This window comes from Ovis aries, chromosome 22 (genome assembly GCF_016772045.2).
Source record: "Ovis aries strain OAR_USU_Benz2616 breed Rambouillet chromosome 22, ARS-UI_Ramb_v3.0, whole genome shotgun sequence".
NCBI lineage: Eukaryota > Metazoa > Chordata > Mammalia > Artiodactyla > Bovidae > Ovis > Ovis aries.
Genome location: NC_056075.1, coordinates 22,737,800 through 22,760,427, shown reverse-complemented (window position 1 = coordinate 22,760,427; position 22,628 = coordinate 22,737,800). Strand labels below are relative to the sequence as shown.

The 22,628-nt window shown below is 41.5% G+C and overlaps 1 protein-coding gene across 20 annotated transcripts in view; it reads right to left on the bottom strand.

The window, feature by feature from the left end:
- GBF1 (golgi brefeldin A resistant guanine nucleotide exchange factor 1) overlaps positions 1-22,628 on the bottom strand; it is a 124,700-nt gene that overhangs the window by 23,186 nt on the left and 78,886 nt on the right. For 19 of the 20 annotated variants that reach the window (XM_012102849.4, XM_012102851.4, XM_012102850.4 and 16 more), the window contains 5 exons: positions 9,117-9,248; positions 4,578-4,696; positions 3,933-4,041; positions 3,369-3,429; positions 2,156-2,210 (listed from right to left, as the gene is read on the bottom strand). In XM_012102849.4, the coding sequence (XP_011958239.1) occupies positions 2,156-2,210; positions 3,369-3,429; positions 3,933-4,041; positions 4,578-4,696; positions 9,117-9,248 (476 nt within the window). Of the gene's footprint in view, positions 1-1,334; positions 1,434-2,155; positions 2,211-3,368; positions 3,430-3,932; positions 4,042-4,577; positions 4,697-9,116; positions 9,249-22,628 lie in introns of all 20 variants that reach the window. The other variant, XM_060405162.1, reaches the window with a different exon arrangement.

Below are 22,628 nucleotides of genomic sequence, written 5' to 3'. Positions count from 1 at the left end.
AACACTCACATCTGGGTTGACTTGTGTGAGATAACTTTTCTCTCCAAGTGGCTCCCCAATTTCAGGAACTCCAGGTAGTCCCACTTTCAATGAGAAGCCAGTCACTGAGATTCCTTCCCACACTAGGATCATATCCCTGTCTCCTTCTCCATCCTCTGCAAAGGAGAGGATGTGTTTGATCATTTCAGTGAGTATTTCAGCTTTAACCTGATCATTTCAGTGAGTGTTCTCTGCCTCTTGGCTGGAGTAAGAATTGAGAGGCTGCCAGTTCTTACAAGTGTCTCAGTCCTTTAAAAGTATAGCTGTGCTCCCTGTTATAAGATCCTAAGGTGGGGGCTGGGGTGTACAGTCCATGAAACTCTTCATCTCCTTTTCTATATAATTCTACTTCCAACAGACAATATAAGCTTTATTAAAAAAAGGGGGGGGGGCAGGTTCCAGCTTAATAAACATGGCAAAGCACAGGGTAGCCACTGAAGAGAGCTGCAACTTGAGACTAGGCAAGCACACAAATGAAATTTTGAGACGAGGCAGACAGAGCACAGGCCTGTGGACTGCCAAGTGCACACACAGTCCATCTTCAATGACCTGGATGTCCACAGCTACACCTCTAGCATGCACAATCTTGGGATAGCTTAGATAGCCCATACTGCCTCCTCTCCTTCTCCTTCCTAAAGCAGGGATACGGGGATTAGAGTTATCTTTAGCTTGCACCTCTTCTAAGTTCCCCTACTTCTCAAAGACAGAGGGCCCCCTGGCAGATCACAAAGTATTTCCAGTGTCCTGGGCTAACCTGGGACCTGGCTCCTTTTCATCCATCTAGAGTCCTAAATCTTAGAATGACTCCTTTAATGGTAACCAAGAAAAAAAAGACCTCAACCAGACAGACTACCCTTTCCCTCAAAACCAAGTTCAATTATCCAGCTAGAATCAAGGACTGTGCTTAAGCTTTTTAATGCCAGCTCTAAGCCAGAGAGAGGGTAGAAAAGTGAAGGGTCTTGTTTGATGGTCCCTCATAGTTCCCCTAGAAATGGTAGATATTAAGCCTCCTCACAAGATGTCAGCAGGACCGAGGCTCTCTATCTAGGTTCACTACACAATGTGTTACCAGTTCAAGGCTTCCTTCTGCCTTCAGGCAGCCAGATGCCCCATGAAAATTCCCAACACTGCAAAGTTAAAAACACATGCAGCTCTTCCAAAGCTGTGAGATATTACTAGAGAGGGGTAAATTGTGCTCTACACAGAGGACAATGGGACCCAGATGTTGCATATAAAAAATAAACATTTAAATAAATAAATTAAAAGGGGGTAAGGAGAGGGAGAGGGAGAGAGACCTTGAGGTTCTTAAAGAGTAGTACCCTCTCTAACTGGTTCAGGGCTTTGGTCTGCTCCCCACTACTTAGCTCCAGTTTGTTGAGGAGACATGGAGAAATCTGTGAAAGACAGGCAAACGAACGATTTAAACAGAGTGAAATAAACTCAGACACAAGCCAACAGGGCATAGGGCAGGACGGGGATGGATGGCAGGGGAAATGGGAAGGTCAGGTTCATGCACCAAATAGCCAAGGGTCAGCTTCAAGGGCAGAAGCTTGTAGGGCTGCAAGCAGAATCCTCATCAGAGGCCTGTGAAGTCCAGGGCTTCAGTTTAAGACAGAAAGAGGCCATTCTTCTGAACACCATTCTTCTCCTAGAAGTTTGAGAACCTTCTGATCTGGAGTCAGACTTGATTTATCTTGTCAGAGGCTAGCCCAAGCATGAGCCCAGTCTATTCCAGCATCAGGGGATTTTAGGTATAGCCTCCCTAGGCCTCCTACCTGCTGACTGGGCCCTGAGTGGACGGCAGGACTGTCACCTTTAGCAGCATACATTTTTGGCCCAGCTTGATGGGCCTCACCCAGATTCCATGAAGGACTGGCTCACCAGCTTACATGGTGAGTCAACAAAGACAGGCTAGAAAGGAAAGGCTGGGGAAGGAGAGGTACTTGGGAAAGAGGTACCTGGAAAATCTCTTGGTAAATGAGTGATAACTATTTCTAGATTCCAAGCAAACCTGTCTAGGCAAAAGCATACTTTTGCTAAGCAAGGGTATCCAGGAAAATCCCAACAGCACAGAAGCTGGGAGATTGAAGTCTGGGTGAGGGATAGCAGATCATACCTTTTTCATGTTGGTCCCCATATAGTTCTTGGGTTCTTCTTTAAACTGAGGTAACCTGTAAGACAAGAAAATCCCATGGACTGTAATTAGGGATAACAACAAATATTCCCCTTCATGCCAGCCACAGCCCAAAGATGCTCTAGGTCAGAGTCTCTTAGAAAAAGCTAGAAAAAGAAACAGGCTAATTTCACCCTTTTCAGAGCTTCATCGAAGGGGCACAGAAATTGAGGAACATGGAACACAGACATGTTCTAAAAAATAAGGTAGCTGTCATGAGGGAAAGGTGACTAAGTACCTCTGGAGTGCAGAGGCTCTTTTCATCTTTAAACTGATACTCTCCTGCTTGTATTCCCCTGGCAGATATTGCTGAAAGGCATGATATGGGGAGAGGGCAGTCTATTAAAACCCCAGGAGACTGGGCATAGGGTCAAAGTGAAAGGCAGATGAAGTTTTGAAACCAGTAAATTTGAACCTGCGAAGTAGGAAACAATTAGCAGCAGGGTTCAGAGGCAAATCTAGTCTGTGGGTAATAAAGATTATTATTTACAGATTTGAGAGCAAAAACAAATCCCAGGTGGAAGTGTGTGTGTGCGTTTTAATAGACTATTTAAAAAAACAATCTTAGTTCACAGTACACTGATTTCCCATATAACCCTTGCTCCCCTACATGCATAACCTCCTCCATCATCAATATCCTTTAGGGGAAGCTGTAAAGCGCTTGCCTCAGGGCTAAGTTGAGGGCCTTGATGAGGGTAACCAATGGTTTTGGATTGCAAGGATACGGGACTTTCAGTGTTCAAATGGGGACAGTCAGGCAAACCAGGATTGCTGGTTACCCTAGCCCTGGTTCTTCCTCACAGAAACTGGACTGAGCTCTGGCAGCTCAGCAACCTGCTCCAGGCTCCCTTGAGTTTGGTTTCCTCTGGGTTTCCTTTCCCAGCTGCTACCTGCACAGAAACTGACACAAGTTGGGGAGGCAGAAGTTCTGTCAGCCTAGATCAAATAACCCTCTGCTTCCCTCTGAGGCCAAGCCATCTCCCTCCTCCTTCTCCCTTGCCTGGTAACCCTGGGCCCAGAGAATTACTCCCATCCACAATCTCAGTAGCCTCTGATGTGGCTGTGGGGTTGGCCAGGTCCCTGAAGTGGCTGTGTGGAAGCAGGCAGGCTCAAGAGGCCTGGGCAGCCGGGCTGAAGCAAACAGCAGCAGGTTTACCTTGTGAAGAGCAGCTGCACCATGTCTACGAGAGTGTGCTCTGCGGATTTTCTCAATAACTCTGCACAGGCAAAAACAAATAACACAGGTGTCATTACTTGCCGTGCTATTATCAGGAGGCTTCTCAGAGCAGACTCCCCTCCAAACCTTGTTTACTAAGGATTATACCAAACTTATTAAAACCAGCTCCAGCTCAGCCTGGCAGCCTTAACTTCACTGACCCACTAGATGGCACTACTGAGTCAGGAAAAAAAGGCACAAGGATATGTTCTCAGGGGTTGTAGGCTGGTGTCAATCCCAGAAACCTCGAGGGAAGGAGATCTGGTTCTGGTCTAAGTCAGTCTGCGATCTAGCCCAATTCCTGCCCTGGCACAAACAGTTAAAGTCTCTTCTAGCCACACAACAAACTGTCAAATACAGAGACTTCAAAATCCCTATGGCTTCACAAGGTAGGTGATGGAGAAGTCATGAGTTTTCTCTCTCGGGTTCAGAGACAGCATCTATATTCATACTCACAGATACTGCCCCTAGGAATGATGACAGGCCCAGTATTCAAGCACCTACCACTGAGCCTCATTTCAAAGCAGATCCGGAAGCAAGACTGCATAATCTCACACACAGATTCATTGGTTAGGTGGGCACCTACTGGGGTCAGCAACAGAGTCCGCAGTACCTACCAGGAAGAAAAAGGAGACACTATGATAAACAAGGCAGGCTGGGTAAAGAAGGGTGTACATGAGGGGAGAGAAAGTGCCTCCTGTTTCTCTAGTCTCCTATGGAAGCACTCAGGAGTAAGAAAGAGGTTAGCAAGAATACTGACCTTGCTTCTACTTGGTGCTGGTGGTAGAGTCTCAGGAGCTTATCTTAGGAGCTGTGTCTTTACGTTATATGACCTCGACATAGTTCAGCACTCATTTCTGCCCTAGCCCACAAACCCAACAGATGGATGGCACAGATACAGTCTGCCAGAGGTACAAGTGTATTAAGGGTTCCGGTTATTTGATATCAGTATCAAATTTAAAGCTTTTTAATTATTTCCTTAGAAAAAGCTTTTACTTTGGATACGGAGCAGCTTGTTTGGAAACAAAGTAGCTCTCTAAGCCTCAGTGGAGTCAAAGCACAGCTTCACATTGCTGGCAGGCTCTGGTAAGTAGAGCCGGAGGCACCAGCTCCTGGCCATTAGCCTAATTGCTGTTCCCTTCCATTTACCTGAAGGATTTTCATCAGGACAACCTCATCGCTGGCAGGATCTGTGCCCACAAAACGGGCATGGGTGACAGCATCTGCCATGTTCTCCATGCCCTCTGCTGTGCCCTCATGGGTGGGATCTGCTCCAGCAAAGAAAAAAAAGAAAGGACATGAAGAGGAGAGACAGAAAGTCAAGACATCCTGTGTAGGGTCTATTTTGAGAGACTTTAGTTTTCTCCTCTTCAATTCTCTAACCCATGGCTCCTTGAATTACCTGAGAGGTTTTGCCTGTAACTGGCTGATATATGTTGTGCCTGTCTCAGCACAAACGCTACTGTGTAAAAGTGGTTCTCAATCACATATCAGAATCATCTGGAGAGCTTGTAAAAAATAAAAATTGCTGGCCCACACCCCAAATTTTTGATTTAGTAGGTCTAGCATGGGGCCTGAGAATCTGCAATTCTAACAAGATTCCAGGTAAAGTTAATGCTGCTGGTCAGGGGACCACACTTGGGAATCACTGATGTAAAGCTACTCACTTGATAGAGGAAAGACCTGGAAGTTTGAGGTTTTGGCCCAGAGCAAGTGCCTGGGAGGGCCAGAGCTTTGAATGTCAAGGTTGAAGGCTTTCTCTTTTCATGTGTTCTCTTTCAACACATCTCTCTATCTGATTGCTTTTGGAATGCAATATTCTGGTGCAACTGAGGTAGGGGAGTAGAAGGGAAAAATGGACAGTCACTGCTGCCAATATGCAGATCTGGGTGCCCATTATAGCAAATCAGAGAGCACTTCCTGCTTTGGTTTCATGCTTAACAGTATGTCATGGACAAATATCCTTAAATAAAGATTAAGGAGTGACGGGGACAAACTGAAGAGGGCTGGAGGCTAGCTAACTGAGAAGCAGGAGAGAGGAAGACCTTAAACTGTGAATATGAAGGGAGATGTCAGCTCTGACAACCAGCACTGGGGTAGAAGCTAACACAAATGTTGCCAAGGAGGAAACTGCTCCCATTCATGATTTAAATACCCATAAGGAGTAGACAAAGAAGTGACCTCCATCAAGGCTTACAAGGGTCCTCCAGAACAGCCTGGATTGTTCTTAGGGGGTACAAATAGGAAAAAAAAAGATGGGGATATGACAAAAACTTTGTGAGTGACAGAGAAAAATGCTCCAGAGGTGACATGGTGTAAGGTAAGAGAACCTCCTAGTTTTAAAGTGTAGGAATTAGAAGAAATTCTCCATTCTCTTTCCTTGTACCTGAAAATAATGGAGTTCCTGAATTTGAAGCTCTGGGGATGGCTGATAAACCAGAACATTTCTCTTGCAACAATGAGCCAGAACACTTTCATCAACTGTGATTGGTTTTCATTTTTCTCTTCCGTCCTGGTTAGTCTTTGATACCTAGTCAAAGACTCTTATTGTCCTATATTTACTTCATGCCTCTACTCAGCATCATGAATAGCTACTTTAGAGGTCATGCAGAAGGAAGCCAATTTCACGATAATCTATAGTAGAGGAAGTGACCCAGCTCCTTCTATTACCCAACTCTCCATGTTTCTCTCAATCAATACAGAAAATCTTATGCTCTCAAGGCAGTTGCCTGAGTCCTCTCTCACAGGCCTGCTGGACAGAGTCCACAGAAGGACATTTCCTTGCTCAGAAAATCCAGGACCTTCTTGGTGCCGTGTGAGTGTTTCAGAGCTCCTAGTGAATGGCTCCTAGTGTGGCTCCTTGCTCTCACCTCACAAACTTCTGAGGGTTTATTTCTTCCCTTCTTTCAGTAACCTCCCTAGTTAAAGTGGTTTAAGCTCTATTGATCTTTTTGTAGCTCTTATCCTCTGAGCTTGAATGAAGTAGCAAACTTAATTTTCTTAAAAGGCAAGTACAAGTGACAGGTCCTTCGAACCACAGGCAGGGCCTCACAAGCCAGGCAATCAGAGGCACAAATCCTGATCTGGCAGCTGTGTGGGGCCAAATAAAAGGCTGGTCTTTGGAGTAGGATCTAAAATAATCCTAGAAGCCTTCATCACAGGATTGAGAGATGGAGGGCAATTCCTTCAAGAAGGGCAGCCTAAACAAAAGATTGCTTCACTTAACAGTAACAGACCTTATCTTCTGCAGGACCTCTTCTTTAGAATCTCCTCCTTTCCTGGCCACCCTGGAGAAGACTTCAGGGAAATTTGCCAATCTCATCTCCTTTGCCTTCTGGCTTTCATACACTCCTTCCTGTTCCTTTTCTCATGCCCACTGCAATCACCACCTCCAGCATTCTCTTTTCCCACCACAGGAAACTTCAGTGACCAGCTGGCCTGAGGTCTCCAATGACCAGCTTGTCTGCCAAGCCAAGAGAGGCCAGACAGTAACACTGACAAAAGAGCAGAGAGAGAGAAAAGGCACAGAGGGCAGCTACTGGAGGCCATGAAGAGAGATGACCTGCAGGTGGTGCTCAGGGCAAGGCTCTAAGCAGCTGGGCCTGATTTTTGCTTAGGACAAGTATGAAGCTAGGACCAGGGTGCCTGGAGAAGCTGATGCCCCTATTCAGAACCTAGCTGGCACCAGCATATTTGCTCCCAATCCTGAATGTTTCAACTAAACAAATCCAATTTTCTAGAAAAGATAAAGAGTTTTCTTGCCTTGAACTGAAGGGCATTTTCCTTTCTTGCTAGCTACCTGAGCTGCCACTTTTCCTGTCTCCCCACTTAGAAATAAGGACAGCTGCCCGTGTTCTGTGCTGCTCATGATTGCACATGGGCAGACAACAGGAGAAAAAGAATTCAGGATTTTGAGTGACAAAATCAACTAAAAAGAAATTTTTAAAATACACCATAAATAAATTCAGAGACAAACAATAGACTAGATAAAACATTTGGGCTAGACTGAGAGAAATCTGTAACACTATGATAGATAATGGGTTAATATTCTCACTATACAAGGAACTTCTACAAACTGATAAGAAAACCAAAGACAACTCAATAAAGGAGAAGACATTCAAATTTCAAGTACAGGAATCTGTCATACAAAAGGAAATTTTATAACAAAGCTATGTGAACAAGGAAGCTTATTTCAGCATTATTGGTAATGGCTCAAAATAAGAAACAATGTGAGCTTCCCTGGTGGGCTAGTGGTTAAGAATCGCCTGTCAATGCAGGGGAAATGAATTTGATCCCTGGTCTGGGAAGATTCCACATGCCCCTGAGCAACTAAGCCCGTGTGCCTCAACTACTGAGCCAGGGTGCCCATGTGTCTAGAGCCTCTGCTCCCCAACAAGAGAAGCCATCACAATGAGAAGCCGGTGCACCACAACGGAGAGTAGCCTGGGCTCACCATAACTAGAGAAAGCCCACGTGCAGCAAGGAAGACCCAGCACAGCCAAAAATAAATAAATCTTTTCTAAAAAAAAAACAACAAAAAACAGAAACAACTTAAATATTAAATATTCTCCAATAAGAGAATGATTGAGTGAACTGTGTTATATCTATACTATAGAAATTATACAGCTACCAAAAGAATAAAAACCTTACCAGGGACTGAGGGGCAGGGGAAATGGTGTATTATTGCTTAATGGTTAGAATTTCTTGTCTGGTATGATGAAAAAGTTTGAGAAACAGATGGTGGGGATGGCTGTACAACACTGTGAATATAGTTAACGCCACTGAATTATATACTTTAAAATGGCAAATTTTATATTATGTATATTTTATTACAATAAAAAAAGAACATACAAACTCCCAGTTATAAGATTATTAAGTTCTGGGGATGTAGTGTACAGCATGATGACTGTAGTTAACAATGCTGTGTTGTATGTTTGAAAGCTGCTGAGACAACAGATCTTAAAAGTTCTCATCAGACAAAAAATTTGTTACTATGTGAAGTAATGGACTTAACTAAGTATGGTAATCATTTTGCAACATATGCATATATCAAATCATTATACTGTACATCTTAAACTAATACAATGTTATACGACAATTATATCAATAAAATTGGAGGGAAAATAATAAATCAGATAGATAATTATATTATGTACACTGTTTTAATACTATTAAATGAAAAAAAATTTAGCACACAATTCTATTTTTATTTCTTTTTAAAAAGAAGTAGGACTTTACATATATTTATATACATGTATGGAAAGGTATAGAAAGATTCAAACCTTCCTATTAACATCATTTACCTAAAGAAGGATGAGGAACATTGAGAGAGACCATTAACTTTTCTTTTAGTCAACTCTTTATTATTTATCTTCTTAAAATAATCATACATGATACTGGAAAAACAAAGATAAACTAAAATCAAACCTCCAAGGGCATCATATCCTTTGTGCCTCCAAAGCACAAAGAAATCAGTAGCACCAAGGAAACCTCTCACTCCCACTCTATACAACCTCAATCAATTAGTGTGATGAGTAACCAAAAAACAATCCTATTTCTTTTCTACAAGGAAACAGATAGCTGGGGAAAACTTTCCAGCAACACCAGCTCATTGCCTAAAGCCTGACCACCCTGGAAATGGCAAAGAAATGAAAGGGTGTGGTCACTCAAAAAAGCCCGAGTGCTTACCTATGAGCGCATAGGACAGGAACTTGTTGACAGAGGTGAGTGCAAGTCCAGTTATAGGGCCAGTGGTATCTTCAGAGCGAATTACTTCCAGAAATGGACGAAGGAATACATTGGGCTCAATTTCTGAGAGCTCTGTAAGAAAAGAAATGAGCATGAGGAGGTGCCATCTTACAAGAAACTAAATGTAGAAAGAGGCCATTTTGTCTGTGCTGTGAGGCAAAGTTCTTAGTTGCTGGGACCATCGTCCTCCTTCTGGATTATCTTGAATCAAACTCCAGACACTATGTTGTTTTGTCTGTAAAATTTTTAGTTTGTAGCTCTAAAAGATTAAAAAAAAAAAACAACCCACAGTATCATTACCATGTTTAAAAATTAACAATGAGTTAATGGTTAAGATGGTAAATTTTATGTTTTTAATATACATATGCACAAACACACACACACACACATACATATTTCAAACCACAGTTTAAAAATTAACAGTAATCCTTTAATATCATCAATACAGCTGAGTCAATTTTCCATGTCCATTTCACCACCCTCCCTAGGGATACACAGGTAAACCTCATCTTGAGTACAGCCAACAGGCCAAAGAGATCTCAGGATGAGCTGCTGTCTTCAGGTCTTTTGTAGTTATAATCAAGGTCACTTCTCTCAGAGATAAAGAATGCAGCACATCCCAGGAAGCTGAGGGGGAAACTTGTGGTTTATAGTCCCTTGCTGAAAAATAATTTTAAAAAGAACAAAAGGCTGTGTTGGAGGCAGTTTATAATCTATGGCCAACCTGGACAGCATATTAAAAAGCAGGACATTACTTTGCCAACAAAGGTCTGTCTAGACAAAGCTATGGTTTTTCCAGTAGTCATGTACAGATGTTAGAGTTGGACCATAAAGAAAGCTGAGCACCAAAAAATTGATGCTTTTGAACAGTGGTGTTGGAGAAGACTCTTGAGAGTCCCTTAGAATGCAAGGAGATCAAACCAGTCAATCTTAAAGGAAATCAGTCTTGAATATTCATTGGAAGGAGCAATGCTGAGCAAAACTCCAATACTTTGGCCACCTGATACGAAGAATTGACTCACTGGAAAAGACCCTGATGCTGGGAAAGATTGAAGGCAGGAGGGGAAGGGGACAATAGAGAATGAGATGGTTGGATGGCATCACCAATTTGATGGTTATGAGTTTGAGCAAGCTCTGGGAGTTGGTAATGGACAAGGAAGCCTGGCGTGCTGCAGTCCATGGAGTCACAGAGTCAGACACCACTGAGCTACTGAACTGGACCAAAAGGTCCTAATCACGCTCCAGCCTTCTTTCAGTCTACAGTAAGTAGAGGGCTAACTACCTTGAGATGATGAGGCAATTCATGATCTTTATTTTACAGATGAAAAAAATAAGGCTCAGATAAGACATGACTGACCCCAAATCACAGAGCTAGTAAGAAGCAGAGCTGGAATTTGAACCCATACATATGGTTCTAAAACCTGCAAAAACATTACATCTATTCTACTTAATTATCAGCACAAACTCCTGAATTTAGGTTTCATTCCAGGTCTAAGAAGCTACTCTATACTGGACTTGCTCAGTACCCTACTATGCCTGGGGTTTAATTTTTGTTTTTCTACAGTGCTATCATATGTCAGACTCTAGCTTCCTTAAAGGATTCCTAAACAGACTAGAAAGATTTAGCGACTGGATGAGGGCTGCCCCACCTTTAGAGACAAAAGGAAGCTGGTTTCCTAAGCACCTTCATTTTCATGCAAATACAAGGAGCTTCCCACTCAATTTCTACCACGCCCCTCTCAGGGTAAATATTCCCTGGCCCGGCTGCTCCTCAGATTAATGCTTTAATTAATTGGCAGATTGGGTAGCATTTTCCAAGCTTGTCTGTATAGTGATCACATCAGCTGTATAAAACCTGCTTCTCATCCCCCGTTACCCCCACCAAGAGACGTACAATCTGCACAAAAAGCCTAGAGAAAGACCTTTGTGTGTGTGTGTGTGTGTATGTGTGTGTGTGTGTGTGTGTGTGTGTGTGTGTGTGTGTGTGTGTGTAAGATGGTAAAGCGTTCAGATGTAAGGAATAGAAATATTTGGGAAAACAAACATATAAAATACCTTTAAAAAGCAACTGAGAAAATTAAAGTCATCTAGTTCTGCTGCTTTAGGAACACAATTCTAGTACAAACAATTTGGTTTGTTGTTTAAAAAAATAGTCAAGTTGGGAATATTTGAGATATGAAACTGTTAAATGGAAAAAAATCTTTTGATATGTAGGATAGGGAACAGATTTTTCTGAGCATTCACTCAATTGCTATACCTATATTTGCTTTGTAGTCAAAGACGTGGGCAATTTTATAACCAGCATTTGACACTTTCAGGGCGAAGTACATTCTGTTTCTTTTTGTTTGTTTTTAAATTTTTTAAATTCGTTAAAACTGACTCTTTGAGTCCTATAAATTTTAACACACATATAGGGTGTGGGCTCCCAAAGCCAAATGACTTAATGTACCAAAGAGTAGTTTCTCTACTGTTCTCAGTAGGCTTGAAATTGATGGAAGTGTGATCTGTCTCTGCAGGGCTGCTTCAACTGAAGGTTTTGAAAGAACAAGTTCCAGTAACAAATTTTTTTCTAATATTGGTTAGAAGAGCCCAGGGACAGAAGAAATAGGCTCCCCATGCCAGTCTAGCCTTTCCACAGAGGAAAGGGCTTTTCTGAATTCAGGTCCGTGTTCATAGGTGGCCATTCCCTTAAACCTGATCTCAGTGACTTCAGACCTCAGTCTTAGAAGGCAGGGCCTGATATTCCGCTGCATCACCTGGGTGCCATTCTTGGTGTGAACTAGGCTGAGATTTGTATGTTAAGATTCTTTTGGTACTTAAAAAATTTTTTAATTTTAATTATTGTATAGTAAAATTGACTTTTTTAGTACACATATCTATGAGTTTTAACATACACATAGATCCCTGTAAGCACTGTCAGTTGGAATACAGAACAGTCTCATCACCCCAGAAAACTCCCTCTGTTATTCCTATGTGATCACAGCCCTCCCCCACCCCAACTCCCGTGAACCACTGATCTAGTCTCTTACCACAGTTTTACCAAAGAGTTCATATAAATGGAATCCTACAGTATATAACCTTTTCAGGCTGATTTGTCTAAACTGCTACCTAAATCAATAGCCTGTTCCCTTTTTACTGCCAAGTAGTATTCCATTGCATGTTTCTACCACAATTGGCTTATCCATTCACTAGGTGAATGACACTGGGCTTTTCCATTTTGGGACAAGTACGCATAGAGCCGCTGTAAACATTTGGGTACAGGTTTTTGTGTAAAGAACATGGTTTTCATCTCTCTGGGATAAATATCCAGGAGTAGGATTTCTGGGTGAAAGAATAAGTGTATGTTTGGTTTTATAAGAAACTGCCAAACTGTTTTTCCAGAGTCCTATACCATTTTGCATTCCCACTAGCAATGAGGATTCTGATTTCTCCACAGCCTCTCTAGTGCTTGGTACTTTCAGTACTTTTATTAAGTCATTCTAGTACGTAAGGTGTGGTATCTCAATGTGGGTTAAATTTGCCTTTCCCTAATGGCCAGTGACATCAAACACCATTTGGTGATCTGTCTGTCCAAGTCATTTGCCCATTTTTTGATGGAGTTGTTTTCTTACTGTTGAGTTTAGAGACTTAAACAAGTGCCTACTCTGGATTCAAACTCAGACTTAAATTGAAGAAAGTAGGGAAAACCACTAGACCATTCAGGTATGACCTAAATCAAATCCCTTATGATTATACAGTGGAAGTGAGAAATACATTTAAGGGACTAGACCTGATAGACAGAGTGCCTGATGAACTACAGACGGAAGTTCGTGACATTGTACAGGAGACAGGGAACAAGATCATCCCCAAGAAAAAGAAATTCAAAAAGGCAAAAATGGCTGTGTGAGGAGGCCTTACAAATAGCTGTGAAAAGAAGAGAAGCAAAAAGCAAAAGAGGAAAGAAAAGATATACCCATTTGAATGCAGAGTTCCAAACAATAGCAAGGAGAGATAAGAAAGCCTTCCTCAATGATCAGTGCAAAGAAATAGAGGAAAACAATAGAATGGGAAAGACTAGAGATCTCTTCAAGAAAATTAGAGATACCAAGGGAACATTTCATGCAAAGATGGGCTCAATAAAGGACAGAAATGGTATGGACCTAACAGAAGTAAATGGCCTTCGAAAGCATCACTACGAACAAATCTAGAGGAGGTGATGGAATTCCAGTTGAGCTGTTTCAAATCCTGAAAGATAATGCTGTGAAAGTGCTTCACTCAATATGCCAGCAAATTTGGAAAACTCAGCAGTGGCCACAGGACTGCAAAAGGTCAGTTTTCATTCCAATCCCAAAGAAGGGCAATGCCAAAGAATGCTCAAACTACCACACAACTGCACTCATCTCACACGCTAGTAAAGTAATGCTCAACATTCTCCAAGCCAGGCTTCAACAGTACGTGAACCATGAACTTCCAGATGTTCAAGCTGTTTTTAGAAAAGGCAGAGGAATCAGAGATCAAATTGCCAACATCCGCTGGATCATGGAAAAAGCAAGAGAGTTCCAGAAAAACATCTATTTCTGCTTTATTGACTATGCCAAAGCCTTTGACTGTGTGGATCACAATAAACTGCGGAAAATTCTGAAAGAGATGGGAATACCAGACCACCTGACCTGCCTCTTGAGAAATCTGTATGCAGGTCAGGAAGCAACAGTTAGAACTGGGCATGGAACAACAGACTGGTTCCAAATAGGAAAAGGAATACGTCAAGGCTGTATATTGTCACCCTGCTTATTTAACTTCTATGCAGAGTACATCATGAGAAACGCTGGGCTGGATGAAGCACAAGCTGGAATCAAGATTGCCAGGAGAAATATCAATAACCTCAGATATGCATATGACACCACCCTTATGGCAGAAAGTGAAGAAGAACTAAAGAGCGTCTTGATGAAAGTAAAAGAGGAGAGTGAAAAAGTTGGCTTAAAGCTCAACATTCAGAAAACTAAGATCATGGCATCTGGTCCCATCACTTCATGGCAAACTGATGGGTAAACAGTGGCTGATTTTATTTTTGGGGGTTCCAAAATCACTGCAGATGGTGATTACAGCCATGAAATTAAAAGATGCTTACTTCTAGGAAGGAAAGTTATGACTAACCTAGACAGCATATTAAAAAGCAGAGACATTACTTTGTCAAAAAAGGTCCATCTAGGCAAGGCTATGGTTCTTCCAGTGGTCATGTATGGATGTGAGAGTTGGACTATAAAGAAAGCTGAGTGCTGAGGAATTGATGCTTTTGAACTGTGGTGTTGGAGAAGACTCTTGAGAGTCCCTTGGATTGCAAGGAGATCCAACCAGTCCATCCTAAAGGAGATCAGTCCTGAGTGTGCATTGGAAGGACTGATGCTGAAGCTCCAATACTTTGGCCACCTGATGCGAAGAGCTGGCTCATTTGAAAAGACCCTGATGCTGGGAAAGATTGAAGATGGGAGGAGAAGGGGACGACAGAGGATGAGATGGTTGGATGGCATCACCAACTCAATGGACGTGGGTTTGGGCAAACTCCGGGAGTTGGTGATGGACAGGGAGGCTTGGCGTGCTGCAGTTCACGGGGTTGCAAAGTGTCAGGCAAGACTGAGTGACTAAACTGACTGACTGATGAGCTTCAGATGAAAGTGGTTCTTTTTTTTTTTTGCATATGATGTTCTGTTGTCCCAACAGCATTTGTTGAAAAAAAAAAAAATCCTTTCTTCATTGAGTTGTCTTTGCACCTTTGTCAAAATTCAACTGGCCTTAGCAATCAATAGATTAAATGCAATACCTATCAAAATACCCATGGTATTTTTCACAGAACTAAAATTTATATGGAATTATAAAAGATCCAGAATTGTAAAAGCAGTCCTGGGGGAAAAGAACAAAGCAGGAGACATAACCCTCCCAGACTTCACAGAATACTACAGAGCTAACAGTACTCAAAATAGCTTGGTATTGGCAGAAATACAGATATATGAATCAATGTAACAGCATAGAAAGCCCAGAAACATACTCATACACTTATGGACAATAAATCTTTGACAAGGAAAAAGAATATACGTTGGGGAAAAGACAGTTTCTTCAGCAAACAGTTGGAGAAGTTGGACAGCCACATGTAAATCAATGAAGCTAGAACACAGCCTCACACCATACACAAAAATAAACTAAAAAATAACTTAAAGACTTAAAACACCATAAAACTCCTAGAAGATAACATAGGCAAAACATTCTCTGACAAAAATCATACCAATGTTTTCCTAGATCCATCTCCCAAGGCAATAGAAACAAAAGAAAAAGTAAACAAATGGGTCCTAATTAAAAGGACAAGCTTTCACACAGCAAAGGAAACCATAAATGGAAGGAAAAGACAATCTACGGACAGGGAGGAAAATATTTACAAATGATGCACCTGACAAGGACTTAATTTCCAAAATATACACACAAGTCCTATAATTAAATAACAAAAAACCAAACAACCCCATCGAAAAATGGGCAGGAGACCTAAACAGATACTTTCAAAGAAGACATACAGATGGCCAATAGGCACACGAAAAGATGTTCATCACTGCTACTTGCAGAAATGCAAATAAAAAATATAATGAGGTACCACCTCATACCAGTGAGAATGGCCATCTTTAAAAAGTCTACAAATAATAAACACTAGAGAAGTTGTGAAGAAAAGGGAACCTTCCTACACTGTTTGTGGGAGTGTAAGTTGGTGCAGCCAGTACAGAGAACAGTATGGAAGTCCCTCAAAAAACTAAAAGTAGACTATGATCCAGCAATCCCATTCCTCATATACCCTGATAAAACTATAACTTAAAAAGATACATGCACCCCTATGTTCACAGCAGCACTATTTACAAGAGCCAAGACAAGACACAACCTAAATGTCCATCCACAGAGGAATGGATAAAGATACAGTGCATATATGCACTGGAATATCACTCAGCCATTAAAAAGAATGAAATAATGCCATTTGCAGCAACATGGATAAACCTAGAGATTGTCATACTGAGTGAAGTAAGTCAGAGAAGAAAAAATATTGCATAACATCCCTTATACGTGGACTCTAAAATGACATGACACAAATGAACTTACTTACAAAACAGAAAGAAACTCAAAACTTAGAGAATGAACTTATGGTTGCCAGGGAGGAAGGATGGGGGGAAGAGATAGCTGGGGAGTCTGGGATAGACATGAACACATTGTTATATTTTACATGGATAACTAACAAGGACCTACTGTATAGCACATCAAACTCTGCTCAATGTTCCGTGGCAGCTTGGATGGGAGCAGAGTTTGGGAGAGAATGGATACACATATATGTGTGGCTGAGTCTCTTTGCTGTCCACCTGAAACTATCACAACGTTGTTAATCATCTATCAGTTCAGTTCAGTCGCTCAGTTGTGTCCGACTCTTTGCAACCCCATGGATTGCAGCATGCCAGGCCTCCCTGTCCATCACCAACTCCCAGAGTTTACTCAAACCCATGTCCATTGAGTCGGTGATACCATCCAACCATCTCATCCCCTGTGATCCCCTTCTCCTCCCGCCTTTGATCTTTGCCAGCATCAGGGTCTTTTCAAATGAGTCAGTTCTTTGCATCAGGTGGCCAAAGTATTGGAGTTTCAGCTTCAGCATCAGTCCTTCCAATGAATATTCAGGACTGATCTCCTTTAGGATTGACTGGCTGGATCTCCCTGCACTCCAAGGGACTCTCAGAGTCTTTTCCAACACCACAGTTCAAAAGCATCAATTCTTCAGTACCCAGCTTTCTTTACAGTCCAACTCTCACGTCCCTATATGACTACTGGAAAAACCAGTTTTGACTAGACAGACCTTTGTTGGCAAAGTAATGTCTCTGCTTTTTAACATGCTGTCTAGCATATTAATCATCTATACTCCAATACAAAATAAATAGTTAAAAATAAAAAAACGTTGTGGTGTAAATATATAAGGCATTATGGATGGATGGATCTAGAAATTATAATATATAAGTCAAAAAGAGAAAGACAAATACCATAATATATCACTTATATATGGAATCTAAATACTATACAAATGAACAGATCTAAGAAACAAAACTGGACTTACAGATACACAGAGAACAGACTTGTGGCTGCCAAGAGGGAGTGGGTGCGGGAGGTAGGGACTGAGAGTTTGGGATTAGCAGATGCAAACTATTATATACAGGATGGATAAATAACAAGCTCCTACTGTACAGCACAGGGAACTACATTCAATATCCTGTGATAAGCCATAATGGAAAATAGTATGAAGAGAATATATATATATATATATATATATATGTGTGTGTGTGTATAACTGAATCACTTAGTTGTATAGCAGAAATTAACACATTATAAATTGACTATACTTCAATACAATTTTTTAAAAATCAGTTGGCCTTATTTGTGTGTCTATTCTGGGTTCTCTGTTCTGTTCTACTCATCTGTGTGTCAAACTCTGTGACAATATCACACTCTCTTGATTACTACAGCTATATTCTAAATATTAAAATCAGGTGGTGTGATTCTTCCAATTTACTTCTTTTTTTTTTAAGTACTGTTTCCAGTATTTCCAGTATTCTAGTTCTTCTATCTTTCCATTTTAACATGGTAAACGTGTCTATTTTTGCAAAAAGAATCTTGGAAGTTTTACAGGAATTGCACTGAGTGTATAGTTCAACTTGGCGATGAATGACCCCTTTATTATGTCGTGTCTACTAATCCATGCACACGGTATGTCTGTGTACCTACTACTATTTTTTATCAGTGTACTGTAATTTTCAGCATACAGGTTCTATACATGTTTTGTTAGATTTATACATAAGTATTTAATTTTATTTGGCATATTTGTTAAGTGGTATGTGTTTTAATTTTCAGTTTCCAGATGTTCATTGTTAGAATATAGAAATGTGATTGATCTCTGTCTGTTGACCTTGCATCCTATGACCTTACTAAATTCAGTTATTCATTCTAGGATTTTTTTGTGGGGAGGGGTAGCTTCCTCGGGGTTTTCTACATAGACAATTATGTTTTCTGCAAATAGTGACAGTTTTGTTTCTTTCTTTTTAAAAATATTTATTTATTTATTTGGCTGTGCCGGGTCTTAGTTATGGCATGTGGGATCCTAGCACTTAGAGCAGGGTTCAAACCCAGGCCCCCTCCATTGAGAGCATGGACCACCAGGGAGGTCCCTGTTTCTTTCTTTTCAATTTACATGCCTTTTATTTCCTCTTCTTGTCTCACTATTGGTTAGGACTTCTAGTACTATAAAAGTAGATATCTTGTTTTGTTCCCAATTTTAGGATAAATGCATTCAGTGTCTCATTGTGAAGTATGTTATTAGCCATAAGTTTTATAGATGTTCATGATCAAAAATGGATGTTTTATTGTCAAATGCCTTTTCTTCAACAACTGATATGATCAAGTGATTTTTTTTCTTTAGATAGTTAATATGGCAGATTAATTGATTTTCAGATATTGAATCAGCCTTGTATTCCCAGGATTAACCTCATCAGCCTTAGTATATAATTACTTTTATATACTGTTAGATCTGACTTGCTAACCTTGTGCTTCTTAAGAGGAAAGAGCTCAATTTGGCATTGAGAAACTTTGAGGGGGCAGGAGTGACATGATACAGAGGCTTGGACAACATCCCACGAAAAACTCTCTGGATGTGACCCTCACAAAATATACAATCCAGTCAATGGACAAGGAATCATTAGTCTCACTCCTACTAATAACCAGGCATATGATACCTAAGCTCATATGTCAGATTAGATAGTTGGAATCTGATTGCTATAATATATCCATTACAGCATTTCCATTCTGTGAGTCAATGCTTTATGGAAATTTAGTGATGGAAAACTGAAAGGACTGGACTTTTTAAAGAACCCACTAGGAACCTTCACTATCACCCTCATTCCCCTACTCTTCCAAAAATAGAGAATGATGGTACATTGAAATCACTTTCCCAAGAAAATCTGGTATAGGCAGAACTGGAGTTTTGACCTCTAGTTTGAACTGCTGATTCAACTCTACTGCTTCCTATGAATCCAGAAAAGAAAAATTTCTGATGTTCTATCTTCTGGTTCATTCTGCCCAGGAATTGAGATTCAATTGTCTAGATCTTCTTTGGAAGAGTACGAAGAGTGCCTGAGTCCTTCAGGGAAAAGGTGCCATGATGCTGCTCATAGTAAGCAGGCTGAGTAATTTTACAACCAAGGAGACATCTGACACTCCTGGCCAAGTAGCCAAAATTCCCACCCTGGAAGGCTGTCAACCTCAAGGCACAAACAGTTCAGTAAACAGAGTGCAGATTAGGTAGAGGGGTGCTCTGAAGGTGACTAATTCATGTTCTAAGATGGGAAGATAAAAAAGGAATGGGTACAAGGAAGAGGTGACTGCAGCCATGAAATTAGAAGATGCTTGCTCCTTGGAAGAAAAGCTATGACCAACGTAGACAGCATATTAAAAAGCAGAGACATTACTTTACCAACAAAGGTCTGTCAAGTCTAAGCTATGGTTTTTCCAGTAGTCATATAGGGTTGTGAGAGTTGGACTATAAAGAAAGCTGAGCACCAAAGAATTGATGCTTCTGAACTGTGGTGTTGGAGAAGACTCTTGAGAGTCCCTGGGACCTCAGGGAGATCCAGCCAGTCAATCCTGAAGGAAATCAGTCCTGAATATTCACTGGAAGGATTGATGCTGAAGCTCAAAAACCAATACTTTGACCACCTGATGCAAAGAACTGACTCATTTGAAAAGACCCTGATGCTGGCAAAGATCAAAGGTGGGAGGAAAAGGGGACAACAGAGGATGAGATTGTTGGATGGCATCACCAATTCAATGGGCATGTGTTTGAGAAACTCTGGGAGTTGGTGATGGACAGCGAGGCCTGGCATGCTGCAGTCCATGGGCTCGCAAAAAGCCGGACATGACTGAGCGACTGAACTGAACAAGGAAGAGGCGGAATTCAACGCCCACTGGAGAAAGAACACTTGGGATCCTTCGAGGACTAGGCCACCTGCTTCTCAAATCAAGTCCAGGTCCAACGTTTAGTCAGTCAGTGCCCAGTAAGAATAATCAAACAAGACTTACTAAACTATTTCTGGAGAAGCTGTAGGCCACTTGAACACAAAGCAAACTGACTCTCCAGAGGTTTCTTGATGGTGTTCTGTTGTTACTCTGCTCAACATCAGTGAACAGGGCTCTCACCTCCCTATATTATAGCATTAACAGGTAAGTCTCAGTTTGGCCTAAAGTCAGGTTGAGAATCTGTAGATGACTCCTAAGTCTTTCATCTTCTCAGATGATGCAGTGGCCTGTCCAAAAGGAGATGAATAGTGACACTGTTTTATCTTCCCACATCAGAGCTTTTCTGATAATCTATGTCAAAGGCCTCAACATGTGGTGCTATGCACTGCCCTCAGACAAAAGGGAACAATCTCTTCTCAGCATACAGGGGAGCAGTCACCATCCTCCCAGGAGGCATGTGTTCTCCAGCCTGCAGCAGCCTTTTCTCATTTGGCCAGCATTGGGCTGGCACATTCCTGAGCCAAAATGCACACATAAGCTGCTTTCCCTGGTAGTGAAGCTCTTTACTCCTGAGTGACTCTTATCAGGGACGGTTGGGCATTCTCAATTGGATTACGCTGACAAGGAAAAACTCCTGCAGTATATTATTTCAACACCATTTGACTTCAGAAATGCTTGTCTCGACCCCTTTTGCCCTCAGAGCCTACTTCTCCCTTCTTGCTTTCTAGAGGGTCACCAGCCTGCTCCCATCCTAACTCTTCATTCTGCAAATATTGGCTCATGTTCCTGGAGACAGAATATCATCATTCACAAGGCAGATCATGTATAACAGACTAATGAATCAGAGCATGATAAAAACAGAAGTCTAGTTCATTTACCCCACTTGACATTTCTGTATCCAGAGACACAGGACAGAATTATTTGAGCATAAAAAGCTCTCTGGTTCTGGGCTTTTATGTCTATGCCTGCACATTCCATTTTAGGAGAAAGTGTTAGATCCTCCTTTTTTTTTTTTTTTGGTGTGCCATGCAGGATCTTAGTTTCCCCACCAGAGATTCAGCTGGTGTCCCCTGCAGTGGAAGCACAGAGTCTTAATCCCTGGACCACCAGGTCCTCATATTCTACTTCTCTGACTAAGCTAGACCTAGGAATATTTCTTGTAAAAGTGAAAGTAAGATTGAGAATGAGCTACAAATGGAATTTTTGAGAAACTGTAAGTCCAGTAGGAAAGAGCTGTACTCTTTGGTCACTAGGGGACATCAGGAGTAATGTGGTCCAAAGGATAAGCCAAACTAAACTTTGGTGGAGCCAGAAGCCTCTGAGATATCTGCCACACCTTTATTTCCAGCCTTGAAAGGTTAGGTGGGGATTTAGGCTTGATTTCAAGATCTGACTTGAGAGAAGGCTGCCAAAGAGCAGCTCTCAGAAAATTACCTAGTCTGGGCTTAAGGGTTAAACCCTGATAACTGTTTGCAACCCTGCCCCATACAACAAGAGAAACAAACAAACAAACAAAAAGTGCTACGCCCAGTCTTGGTCTGTCACTATATGTGACCTTGGGCAAACACTTCACTTCTTTGGGCCAGTTTCCTCATCCACAGGGTTTTCCTGGGGAAGATGGTGGTAGGAGAACACAGTTTAATGAAATTCTTTAAGGCTCCCTTTAGACCCTCCAAGCTTATTCTAAACACAAAGTACAGTTTGGGAACAAATAAACATGAATGCAGACAGTCTGTTACAAAGGTAGCCTGGGGGAAAAGCAAGCCTGGTTTGTTTGTCTAAGCTCCTGACAGTGGGTCCTCTTTTTCTAGATATCATCCAGTAGTTTCCCAGATCTGTTTCCTATTTTCAAACAAATGCTTAGTTTCTCAAAGTGCCTTCAGACTGCATTGGGGGTGGGAGGCAGATTATCTCTGATACTATGACCCTTTAAGAAACAAAGTATGAAGCTTCCCTGGTGGATTAGTGCTAAAGTATCCACCTGCCAACCCAGGAGACCACAGGTTTCATCCCTGGTCTGGAAGGATCCCACATGACATGGAGCAACTAAGCGTGTGCATAACTTCTGAGCTTGTGCTCTGCAACAAGAGAAGCCATCCTGGTGTGGAGCCCAAGTACAACTAGAGAGTAGCTCTCCAAAACTAGCAACGAAGACCCAGCACAGCCAAAAATAAAATTTAAAAGTTTTTTTAAATTTTGTCTGTCTGTTTCTTTCGTTGTATGGGGCAGGGGTGCAAACGGTTATCAGGGTTTTGTTAAAGTACAGTGATAGCGTACTCACTACCATATCCAGGTACAAGGTGAGTCTATGGGTCTACCTAGAGCCTACATGGTACAAACCACCTTACACTAAGAAAGGCAAATTATGCTTAACACTTTGCCCTTTATAAACCCCTT